A 13,162-nucleotide genomic window follows, 5' to 3' on the forward strand; every position below is an offset into this window, starting at 1 on the left:
CACTTTCTGCTAAACTCTTTTTGGTGTCTATCACACTAGTTGACTGTGGATTCTGGTGCTGTGGGGAACTTTATTGACCAGACCCTTGCCTCCTCTCAACATCATCTCATACCCGCTCTCCTCTCCTTTCCCGGTTCATGCCCCCGATAGTCAGCCATTAGTATCCGGAACCATCACACACATCACCCAACCAACTCACCCTCACCGTGGATTCCATTCATTAAGAGAACATCCCCTTCATTACCAGTTCACAAGATCATCCTCTGCCTCCGTTGGCTTCAACGCCATAATTCCACCATCTCATGGTTGAGGATGAGAATCACAGACTGGTCACCCGAATGCCGGAGGACCTGCTTCCCCATCCCCTGATGTTCCACGTCGGTTGAGAGTCCTATGGTTGCCCTTCAATCCAACATCCCGGCGGTATACCAGGACCTGTGGGGGGTATTCTCCAAGACGCGTGCCACCTGTCTTTCTCCTCATCGTCCCTGGGACTGTGCCATCACTTTCGCGCAGACGCATCTACCCTCTGTCGGTGGCTGAGACCCAGGCCATGGAAGATTACATCCAAGAGGTGCTCCAACAAGGTTTCATCCGCACGTCCACTTCTCCTGCGTCGGCTGGGTTCTTCATGGCCAAGGAGGATGGAGGGTTACATCCATATATCGATTACAGAGAACTCAATTAAATCACCACAAAGTACCATTACCGCCAAGAAACCATTCGTCATCCTCACCGACAATCGGAACCCGGAGTACATACGGACAACGAGGAGGCTGAATCCGTGCCAAGCAAGATGGGCCCTTTTCTTCACAAGGTTAGACTTCACGCTGACCTATCGCCCAGGTTAAAAAAAACACCAAGGCCGATGCCCTGTCCCGTCTCTACAATTCGGGAGAGGGTCCTGTCCAGAATGCACCTATAATCCCATCCTCCTGAGTCGTAGCTCCTGTGGTCTGGGTCGTAGATCTGGAGAGGGACCCCGCACCCACTAACTGTCCTCCCGAGCGCATCTATGTTCCCATGGCGATAAGTGATCAGCTGCTGACCTGGGCGCACACAGCTGTCGTCGCTGGACATCCAGGTATTTCTCGCCCTACCCAATCCATCTCTGAGAAGTAATGGTGGCCCACCTTGGCGCAGGACATCACTCGTTACGTCAACTCCTGTTCTATATGTGCCCAAACCAATCCCCCCGGAACGCTCCAGCAGGGAAACTCCTTCCCGTGCCTCAGCGTCCCTGGTCCCAGCGTCCTTGGTCCCATCTATCCATTGACTTTGTTACTGATCTCCCCTCTGATGGTTTCAGCACCATTTTGGTGGTTGTGGATAGATTTTCAAAATCCTGTCGTTTAATCCCTCTTTCTGGTCTTCAGACTGCTCTCCAGGTCGCTGAGGCACTATTCCAGCAGGTCTTCCGCCATTGTGGCCTTCCGGAGGACATCGTCTCCGACCGTGGCCCCCAATTCACATCTCGGATATGGAGAGCCTTTATGTAGATGCTCGGGGTCACGCCCAGCCTCAGTCCAACGGAAAGGTGGAGAGTATGAACCAGGAGGTTCCTGAGGAGTCGCTGTCTGGACCGGCAGGGAGATTGGGCTCGATTCCTTCCATGAGCAGAGTATGTCCAGAACTCGCTACGTCACTCCTCCACTGGGTTGACCCCCTTCCAGTGTGTTCTGGGTTTTCAGCCGGCCCTGGCTCCGTGGACCCCGGGCCAGACTGAAGCTCTTGCGGTTGATGAGTGGTTCAGGCGCGAAGTGTGGAGTGATGCTCACGAGACTCCAGCGCCCCGTCCACTGTCAAAAGGAGCAGGCAGACGCCACCGCAGTGAGTCGCCCGTGTACCACTCTGGGGATCGTGTCTGGCTTTCTACCAGGAACCTCCCACTGCATCGCAGTGCTAGAGGCGTCACTACAGACCCTGGTTCGTTCCCAGGCTGTATCACAACCGGAAGTGATCAGGGGTCCTATAGGGCGGCGCACAATTGGCCCAGAGTCGTCCGAGTTAGGGGAGGATTTGGCCGGAGGGGCTTTACTTGGCTCATCGCGCTCTAGCGACTCCTTGTGGCGGGCCGGGTGCCTGCAGGCTCACCTCGGTAGTCAGGTGAACAGTGTTTCCTCAGACACATTGGTGTGGCTGGCTTCCGGGTTAAGCAGGCGTGTGTTAAGAAGCGCGGTTTGTCGGGTCATGTTTCGGAGGATGCATGACTCGACCTTCGCCTCCAGAGAATGGTGCCGTCTGGTTTGCTTAATATAAGGAATTTGAAATGATTTATACTTTTACTTTTGATACTTAAGTATATTTTAGCAATTACATTTACTTTTGATACCTAAGTATATTTAAAACCAAATACTTTTAGACTTTTACTCGAGTAGTATTTTACTGGGTGACTTTCACTTTTACTTGAGTCATTTTCTGTTAAGGTATCTTTTACTTTTACTCAAGTATGCCAATTGGGTACTTTTTACACCACTGTGTGTGCATGTGTGTATGTGTGTGTCACAGGAGACAGAGGAAGGGCGTCGCCCATAATTGGGTTCAATGTCTTGCTCTGCTGAGCTTTGATTGTTGCTTTGTTTTGTTCCCGCTCAAGGAATACCGGCTCATGACTTGTGAAGGGCAGGACTCCATTTATATAAGCCATTTGTCGGACTAACACATAGAATGGAAGGTGCCACTCTCTTTTGCATGAGCTCCATATTCCTCTCCTGTTTTCTGGCAGTAAATAGATGCATTTAAAGCTTTTCGAGAGAGCATCAGCCTTTTATCATCCAGCTGAATGAATATAATCATTACTGCTGCTCAGGCCTAGAGGTTTCAGCAGGTGCTATGAGCTTGCAGTAAATGGCCGGTATGATTGTTAATACAACAGTTTGTAGTGTAGCCACTAGCCAAGTCACAATTTGGATTTATTCAAACCAAGTTAATCAATGATCCTTATCTTTCTTGTGTTAAAAGCAGGCATGTGCATGATAGAGCATCAATGCCAGTTAGCACGAATTCAAATATTTTATTTGAAGGCAGTGACAATTTTAATTCACTATTTGGTTGGTTCTCACATATCATTATATTATTCCAATTTAACATATGACTGATTTTGTCATTCATTTGAACAATCATCTCTGTCTGTTTGAGTTGAGAAACCATAATAACCATCCTATAGTTTAGCCAGATGATAACACAGAATCCAGAGAGGGTTGGCAGAGATCTAATTCCATAGGAGTTGTTAAAACCCTTTACACTCGTACCTGTATATGGGTTGAAAATTGAAGACCTGGGCACTAATAAGTGCCTAAATTGGAACGTAGTGGCTGTACAGTAACATGCTATACGGGACGTCAGCGCTTCACAGCTTTTACTCCAGAGTATTTGGTGGTTAGAGCATTGGACTAGTAACCGAAAGGTTGCAAGATCGAATCCCCGAGCTGACAAGGTAAAAATGTGTTGTTCTTCCCCTGAACAAGGCAGTTAACCCACTGTTCCTAGACCGTCATTGAAAATAAGAATTTGTTCTTAACTGACTTGCCTAGTTAAATAAAGGTAAAATTAAAATAGTGCTGTATGGGTTTTGACTGACAGCGGTTCTAAACTTGAGCACCGCGTGCGACAAGAAGTTGCCACCATCCCTCCCACTAATTTGGCAACTTTTGTAATTGTTTTGTTGTCTGAGTGAGAGAAATGCTGTAAATGAAGATGACTCAGTGCATTTTGAAAGATGAGATGTTGAGGATTATAATAAATACCGCTTTTATGTCATACAAGCAAGCCAAAAACCTGTTCAGATGTGCACTTAAAATGTCCAAATCATGAAACTCATGTCATATAGTGTCAACGTTTATGATCACTATGTTTCTTGTACATTTACAAGATGACATGTCGTCATACCCTGGGATATTCTGAACAGAATGAGACTATGTTTGTTTGTTTGAAGACAATTCGCTGTGGCACATGCACCTGAATGCACTCATGTCTCCTTTCTATGTGCACCAAAATGACGATATTTTTCTCTGATACACTAAGATCTTATTTTATAACTTAGCTAGTCATGTTGGCAATACAACACGCTTTAAAATCATGCCCACCTGACCCAGATTGTGATTTATAATGGGCTGTTTTTGGATTTCGTAAACAACAGTAATTGTGTGACGGCAGTGTTGTGTTCCAAATTAAACCAATACAAGTGTGCTTGCTCTATTTCTTCAATGGCACAGCTAGGGAGTTCAAAAAAGTACCTTACAGTTGACTCTTCTTTGAGTTATGAAAGTGCATTGAAATGACTTAAGATATGTGCACACTTTGGAGAGGTGTGTGGCCACTTGGAGACACAAACCCTTGTTATTTTTTGTTTTATGTTGCACCTACCTCACATTTTCCAGGAATAGTCTTATCATGTTACTGAATGTATCCAGAGTATTTTCAGATTACGTTATCAACAAATGCGGCGAAAAGTACAGTAAATGTCAAAGGCACAACCGTGTAATGTTTGGATTCAGTCTTGTCAGGTGAACTGTTGTGTCCTCACCTTTGGTCTAATCATTTTCCCATTATCTCTAAACTGTTCCTTTCAATTGCTACCATATTGATACATATCCATTTCATATTTCTTCATTAAGAAACATTTCAATTTAGCTATAGCCATATTGGCCAATTCCCGTGAGTGTTAAGGGATAATAAGTCACTTTTTTTTATTGTAGTCAGAAGACTTCTGTCAACACTTGCTTTTAAAAACTTAAAGGCCCAGTGCAATCGAAATGCAGTTTTCCTGTGTTTTGTATCATATTGTACAACAGCTAATGAAAGTGAAAGTGTGATTTAAAAAAAGAAATCTGTTATTTCCTGGTTGAAAATACAATCTACACAGGACCTTTTAATCAGCTTGTTTTGCATGGTTGGAGTTGGTGACATCACCAGGCGGGTAAATTAGTTAATAAACCAATAACAAAGAGTTCCAAACCGCTCTGCCAATAAGTTTTCAGTTTTCCCCTCCCCACTCAGACCACTCCCAGACAGTCCTAGCAAAATTCTTGCTTGAGAATAATTTCTTTGCTGACGTTTTTTTATAGAAAACTATTAAAGTAAGGTGCTTAATTGTTACCCAGACATTATTTGATACTGGGAAAAAAATAAACTGCATTGGGCCTTGAAGCTTTAGCACATTTTATGCCCTTGTATTTAAGCAGTCTATCTGGTTAAGAGCATCTGCCTACTGCCTAATGATGAAAAATATAATCCTAATGTCATAGAAGCCCAAGAGAGACTCCACAGCTCTTCTAGCCCAGTCTGGATCGATATAGACTGGTGTTGGTCTATAGGTGGAAAGCTAACTATAACCTCATGGCTGTACTCCTGTGGCTCAATCCATTAACCATGACTTTGCGCATCTCTCTGTTCCCAGCGTGACCAATAGACTACTATCCAGTTCAAACACACCAGAGACAACCGTCTTACAGCAGCCCGCAGGCACGACCTTCAATTACAGATAATTCTCTGCATCACTCTCTCTCTCTCTTTCAAGTAAGGGGTGCTCCACTGCCTCCTTGTCAATATAAACACATGAGGGGTGTTTCCTTATCTGCAAGGAGGTTGAGAGTTTTGCTCAGCAGTTTTCAGATGTTTAATCCGCTGTAACGGTTGACATTTGTTGTGATATATCGCTATTTAATTTGTCTGACTGACGCCGTTGGCCCTACTTGTGTAATAACATCCCACTTGTGATGAACGTGAATTCATTCTATATTTTACTCTGTCCCAGGTGTCAGTGGATATTACTATTACGTTCCCCAGCAAGAAAACCAAATAATGTTGCTCAAACAGAAGGAACTAACAGTCACTGATAACAACCAAAACGAAACAGGTGGGGTTTTAGGAGGGGTTCTGAAAGATACTCATGGGGGTGTCCACTGAAAGTTGACTAGCCACCCCAACTGGAACCTAAAAGACATCCACCATGAGCGTCCACTAAATTTGCCCAAGAAGAGGCAAACAAAAGAAAAACTAACACCAAACTTAAAGACAGGAAGCAAACAACAAAGTTGAGCAAAAAAACAAACAGGGAAGATCAGACAAATAATTGTTTGTCAGGAAATCAAAATAGGGAGTGCCAACTAAAGGTGTTAACCCCCCACATCTATCAAGACAACTGGAGCACTGGGCCAGCCACTCTTCAATATCACAGCTCAGGTGAAACACCTTCCCACTAACGAGATGGCAACCAGCACAGGAGTAACACATACTGACTAATGAGGCACAATTGATGCGGTCTATGCGCTAACGAGCTATACGTGCTAAAGTCCAACCTAAAAACATAAATGGAAAAACCAAGCCTGTACACTGAGGTTGGTTTGATGAATGAAGCAGTAGGTGAATGGGGCTGGCGAGGTGAAGTGCTTGAAAAACTAAAGATATTCACACACTCCATTACACTCTGATCACTTGGTTACACATGCCTCTCCCTAATGTCAATATGCCTTGTCTATTGCTGTTGTGGTTAGTCATTTTTTTCTTATTTCACTGTAGAGCCTCCAACCCTGCTCAATATGCCTTAGCTAGCCCTTATGTTCCACCCTCTACACACGCGGTGACCGCACCTGGCTTAAATGGTGCCTCTAGAGACAAAACCTCTCATCATCACTCAATGCCTAGGCTTACCTCCACTGTACTCACATCCTACCATACCCTTGTCTGTACATTATGCCTTTAATCTATTCTTCTGCGCCCAGAAACCTGCTCCTCTTTCTCTCTCTCCCTCGGCCCCCAGTTGTGCCCTGGACATGATATGTGAATTGATCGCTCCCCATCCATCTTCAGAGTTCGTACTGTTAGGTGACCTAAACTGGGACATGCTTAACACCCTGGCCGTCCTACAATCTAAGCTAGATGCCCTCAATCCCACACAAATCATAAAGGAACCTACCAGGTACAACCCAACCCTAAATCCATAACCATGGGCACCCTCTTAGATATCATCCTGACCAACCTGCCCTCTAAATACACCCTCTGCCGTCTTCAACCAGGATCTCAGGGATCACTGCCTCATTGCCTGCGTGCATACTGAGTCCGCGGTCAAACGACTACCCCTCATCACTGTCAAACGCTCCCTAAAACACTTCTGCGAGCAGGCCTTTCTAATCGACCTGGCCCGGGTATCCTGGAAGGATACTGACCTCATCCCGTCAGTAGAGGATGCCTGGTTGCTCTTCAAAAATGCTTTCCTCTCCATCTTAAAAAAGCATGCCCCATTAAAAAAAAATGTAGAACTAAGAACTGATATAGCCCTTGGTTCACCCCAGACTTAACTGCCCTTGACCAGCACAAAAACACTCTAGACCCAAACTGTTACAGACCTATATCCATCCTGCCCTGCCTTTCTAAAATCTTCGAAAGCCAAGTTAATAAACAGATCACCGACCATTTCGAATCCCATCACACCTTCTCCACTATGCAATCTGGTTTCAGAGCTGGTCATGGGTGCACCTCAGCCACGCTCAAGGTCCTAAATGATATCATAACCGCCATCGATAAAAGACAGTACTGTGCAGCCGTCTTCATCGACCTGGCCAAGGCTTTCGACTCTGTCAATCACCGCATTCTTATCGGCAGACTCAATAGCCTTGGCTTCTCAAAAGACTGTCTCGCCTGGTTCACCAACTACTTCTCAGATAGAGTTCAGTGTGTCAAATCGGAGGGCCTGTTGTCCGGACCTCTGGCAGTGTCTATGGGGGTGCCACAGGGTTCAATTTTCGGGCCGACTCTTTTCTCTGTATATATCAGTGATGTCACTCTTGCTGCTGGTGATTCTTTGATCCACCTCTACGCAGACGACACCATTCTGTATACATCTGGCCCTTCTTTGGACCCCGTTCCGCTAGCGGAACCCCTCGCCAATAAAATTGCAGGGCGCCAAATACAAATCAACAGAAATCTCATAAATCAAATTTCTCAAACATACAAGTATTAGGCACCATTTTAAATATACAATTCTCGTTAATCCAGCCACAGTGTCTGATTTCAAAAATGCTTTACAGCGAAAGCTCCACAAACTATTATGTTAGGTCACCACCAAGTCACAGATAAACCCAGCCATTTTTCCCGCCAAAGAGAGGAGTCACAAAAAGCACAAATAGAGATAAAATGAATCACTAACCTTTTGATGATCTTCATCAGATGACACTCATAGGACGTCATGTTACACAATACATGTATGTTTTGTTCGGTAAAGTTAATATTTATATCCAAAAATCTTATTTTACATTGGCGTGTTAGATTCAGTAGTTCCAAAACATGCAGTGATATTGCAGAGAGCCACATGAATTCACAGAAATACTAATAATATATGTTGATGAAAATACAGCTATTATACATGAAACTTTAGATGCACTTCTACTTAATGCAACCGCTGTGTCAGATTTCAAAAAACTTTACGGAAAAAGCATAATCTGAGAACGGCGCTCAGAGCCCAAACCAGCCAGAGAAATTCCGCCATGTTGGGTAGTCAACATTATTCAGAAATAGCATTAGAAATATTCACTTACCTTTGATGATCTTCATCAGAATGCACTCTCAGGAATCGCAGTTCCACAATAAATGCTTGTTTTGTTTGATAATGTCCATCATTTATGTCCGTTTATGTCCAATAGCTTCTTTTGTTAGGGCGTTTGGTAAACAATCCAAAAGCGCAATCTGGTCCATTCGGACGAAACGTTAAAAAAGTTATATTAGGTCGAAGAAACTTGTCAAACTAAGTATAGAATCAATCTTTAGGATGTTTTCATCATAAAAGTTCAATACTGTTCCAACCGGAGAATTCCATTGTCTGTAGAATTGCACTGGAACGAGAGCAACCTCTCAAGTGAAAGCGCATGACTGAGAACGAGGCTGTAGGCAGACTCCTTAGTAAAACATCTCCCATCCGGCCCTCCTTCATATGAGCAGCCTGAAACCACGTTCTAAAGATGGTTGACATCTAGTGGAAGCTTTAGGAAGTGAAAAATAACCCATATCCCACTGTGTATTCGATAGGGGTGAGTTCAAAAACTACAAACCTCAGATTTCCCACTTCCTGTTTGGATTTTTTCTCAGGTTTTTGCCTGCCATATGAGTTCTGTTATACTCACATCATTCAAACCGTTTTAGAAACTTCAGAGTGTTTTCTATCCAATACTACTAATAATATGCATATATTAGCATCTGGGACTGAGTAGGAGGCAGTTCACTCTGGGCATGCTATTCATCCAAAAGTGAAAATGCTGCCCCCTATCCCAAACAAGTTAACAAACCTCCAAATGAGCTTCAACGCCATACAACACTTCTTCCGTGGCGTCCAACTGCTTTTAAATGCTAGTAAAACTAAGTGCATGCTCTTCAACCGATTGTTGCCCGCCCGACTAGCATCACTACTCTGGACGGTTCTGACCTAGAATATGTGGACAACTACAAATACTTAGGTGTCTAGTTAGACTGTAAACTCTCCTTCCAGACTCACATTAAGCATCTCCAATCCAAAATTTAATTTACAATCGGCTTCCTATTTCGCAAAACAAAGCTCCTTCACTCATGCCGCCAAACTTACCCTCGTAAAACTGACTATCCTACCGATCCTTGACTTTGGCGATGTCATTTACAAAATAGCCCCCAACACTACTCTTTTGCACCCCAGTATCTCTACTTGAACATCATCATCTGCACATCTATCACTCCAGTATTAATGCTAAATTGTAATTATTTTCGCCTCTAGGGCCTATTTATTGCCTACCTCCCTACTCTTCTACATTTGCACACACTGTACATAGATTTTTCGATTTTTCTTTTCTTTTGTGTTATTGACTGTACGTTTGTTGATGTTTAACTCTGTGTTGTTGTTTTTGTCGCACTGCTTTGCTTTATCTTGGCCAGGTCGCTGTTGTAAATGAGAACTTGTTCTCAACTGGCCTACCTGGTCAAATAAAGGTGAAATAAAGAAATAAACACTCCTAGATATTTATTGAATGACTGAACCAGTATTTTGACACGCAATGCCTTCGTCAGGGTTGAAAGATGAGGAGTAATGGCGTTAGCTCATCTTCTCTTGGCCTATTGGGGATTGGAGGTCATGTGATTTGGTTTTCTTCCATAAACGTCCTCACTCAGAATGATACTGTACTGTAGGTTCTGTCCTCTGGGCTTGGGGCTGCCCTAGCCCTACTATAACTGTAACCTAATAATGTAACAGGCTACAGCCATATCAGGGCTTAGGCCTTGGACCTGGGACCATCCTATGTATCCACTACATCACTGATCCATGTAGCCTATTCCTCCCAGCCTGAGTAAGGGCCAGTGGGGCTGGGCCTGAAGTGGTGACATGGTGGTGATTGCACTGGATGGGAGCTAATGTCACTCCCTGGGTCTCTGATGATAGATCAGGCCATGTAGGGAAATGGTTCCAGTCTCCAGGCTCAGTAGGTATTCCCTCATCCCTCCCACCCCTCTACCCCCCGCCGTACCCCCTCCTATGGCAAGTGATGTACACATTCCTGTACCTGTCCCTCCCTGCTGCTTCCCCTCCTAATCATCAGAGGGGTGCCAGGTGTGGTAGATCCTTCCTCCCCTGTCCCTCTATCACTCCCCCTTTACTACCCCCTCTGGCTCCCCAAGCACCTCTGCTGGTGACATTCTTTGCATAATGTGTCCTAATGGAAAGTGTGCATACATTTATAAGTGAGCACCACAGGTGCTATGAGAGGTTTATGAGAGTCGAGCTTTGAAAAGATCAGAGGTTCCCTGAGGTTAAGGTTAGCAGTACAAACACGTTCTCAGCAAGTGCTCTCGCCCGTCATCTTATATATGTTGAGGGGAGCAGAACAGACTTTAAAAAGGGTCGTAATTGGTCTTTAACAGGCCTTTCAACTGGACAGTCTTTGAAGCATAATTTGATTATGTAAAGGTTATCTACCTGGAAGGTAATTGTAATTCGCTTGTTGTGGCCAAGTATTGAATTGCTGTTGTGTGGGTGGTGGGTTGACATGTTGATTGCCCTGCTGTCACACCCACCAACAACACCATCTCTCTACTATTACCAATGAAACGTTAAACGTCTCCTATAGATGCAGTGAGATCTAATGGTCCTCTCCCCATTGCTCATAGGAGAAACCTTAGATACCAGGCATCTCTGGAGCATTATACTGTCGTTCTCCTCCCCATTTCAGTCCTGTTCTCTTTGTGGCTTAACTGGCTTCCATCTGCCCTCCACCCACATCCACACCCCCATCTGCCAGCAGCTGTCAAAGGTCAGCACCTTGCCAGGGTAGACACCCCGGGCCCCCGCGCTCTGTCATGATCCCCCTTACTGCTCCTCTCATCAATTATACACAGGCCAGGCAGAGGAAACCCAGTTCCTGGTGTGTGTGTTTTGGGAGGGGTGTGGGGATTGTGTGTGTGTGTAGGGGGTTGTATTGTGTGTGTTCTGCATGTGTATCTGTAACAGCATAGTTTTCAGTCCACCACCCAAGAAATTATTCATATGTAATGTGTCCCATATGCCCTGTGACAAACCATCAAACAGGAAAAGCGTCAATACAGGGCTAAGATTGAATCATACTACACCGGCTCCGACGCTCGTCAGATGTGGCAGGGCTTGCAAACTATTACAGACCACAAATGGAAGGACAGCCGCGAGCTACCCAGTGACACTAGCCTACCAGACAAGCTAAATCACTTCTATGCTCGCTTCGAGGCAAGCAACACTGAGGCATGCATGAGAGCATCAGCTGTTCCGGACGACTGTGTGATCACACTCACGTCGCCTACGAAGAGCAAGACCTTTAAACAGGTCAACATACACAAGGCTGCGGGGCGAGACGGATTACCAGGACGTGTGCTCCGGGCATGTGCTGACCAACTGGCAGGTGTCTAAACTGACATTTTCAACATGTCTGAGTCTGTAATACCAACATGTTTCAAGCAGACCACCATAGTCCCTGTGCCCAAGAACACAAAGGCAACCTTCCTAAATGACTACAGACCCGTAGCACTCACATCCGTAGCCATGAAGTGCTTTGAAAGGCTGGTAATGGCTCACATCAACACCATTATCCCAGAAACCATAGACCCACTCCAATTTGCATATCGCCCAAACAGATCCACAGATGATACAATCTCTATTGCACTCCACACTGCCCTTTCCCACCTGGACAAATGGAACACTTATGTGAGAATGCTATTCATTGACTACAGCTCAGCGTTCAACACCATAGTACCCTCAAAGCTCATCACTAAGTTAAGAAACCTGGGACTAAACACCTCCCTCTGCAACTGGATCCTGGACTTCCTGACGGGCCGCCCCCAGGTGATGAGGGTAGGTAGCAATACATCTGCCACGCTGATCCTCAACACTGGAGCTCTCCTGGGATGCGTGCTCAGTCCCCTCCTGTACTCCCTGTTCACCCACGACTGCATGGCCAGGCACGACTCCAACACCATCATTAAGTTTGCAGACGACACAACAGTGCTAGGCCTGATCAACGACGAGACAGCCTATAGGGAGGAGGTCAGATACCTGGCCGGGTGGTGCCAGAATAACAACCTATCCCTCAACGTAACCAAGACTAAGGAGATGATTGTGGACTACAGGAAAAGGAGAACCGAGCACGGCCCCATTCTCATCGACAGGGCTGTAGTGGAGCGGGTTGAGTGCTTCAAGTTCCTTGGTGTCCACATCAACAACAAACTAGAATGGTCCAAACACACCAAGACCGTCGTGAAGAGGGCACGACAAAGCCTATTCCCCCTCAGGAAACTAAAAAGATTTGGCATGGGTCCTGAGATCCTCAAAAGGTTCTACAGCTGCAACATCGAGAGCATCCTGACCGGTTGCATAACTGCCTGGTACGGCAAGTACATCACTGGGGCAAAGCTGCCTGCCATCCAGGATCTCCAGACCAGGCGGTGTCAGAGGAAGGCCCTAAAAATTGTCAAAGATCCCAGCCACCCCAGTAATAGACTGTTCTCTCTACTACCGCATGGCAAGCGGTACCGGAGTGCTAAGTCTAGGACAAAAAGGCTTCTCAACAGTTTTTACCCCCAAGCCATAAGACTCCTGAACAGGTAACCAAATGGTTACCTGGACTATTTGCATTGTGTGCACTCCCCCCCCCAACCCTTCTTTTACGCTGCTGCTTCTTTATGT

The 13,162-nt window shown here is 45.3% G+C and overlaps 1 protein-coding gene across 1 annotated transcript in view; it reads left to right on the top strand.

The window, feature by feature from the left end:
* Positions 1-1,480: 1,480 nt before the first annotated feature.
* The window catches only part of LOC120055187 (yjeF N-terminal domain-containing protein 3-like), a 58,088-nt gene continuing 46,406 nt past the window's right edge, over positions 1,481-13,162 (top strand). The window contains exons 1-3 of the mRNA XM_039003107.1: positions 1,481-1,575; positions 1,692-1,830; positions 11,184-11,281. Of these exons, the coding sequence (XP_038859035.1) occupies positions 1,481-1,575; positions 1,692-1,830; positions 11,184-11,281 (332 nt within the window). The remainder of the gene's footprint in view (positions 1,576-1,691; positions 1,831-11,183; positions 11,282-13,162) is intronic.

Source organism: Salvelinus namaycush, chromosome 10 (genome assembly GCF_016432855.1).
Source record: "Salvelinus namaycush isolate Seneca chromosome 10, SaNama_1.0, whole genome shotgun sequence".
NCBI classification, from domain to species: Eukaryota; Metazoa; Chordata; class Actinopteri; order Salmoniformes; family Salmonidae; genus Salvelinus; species Salvelinus namaycush.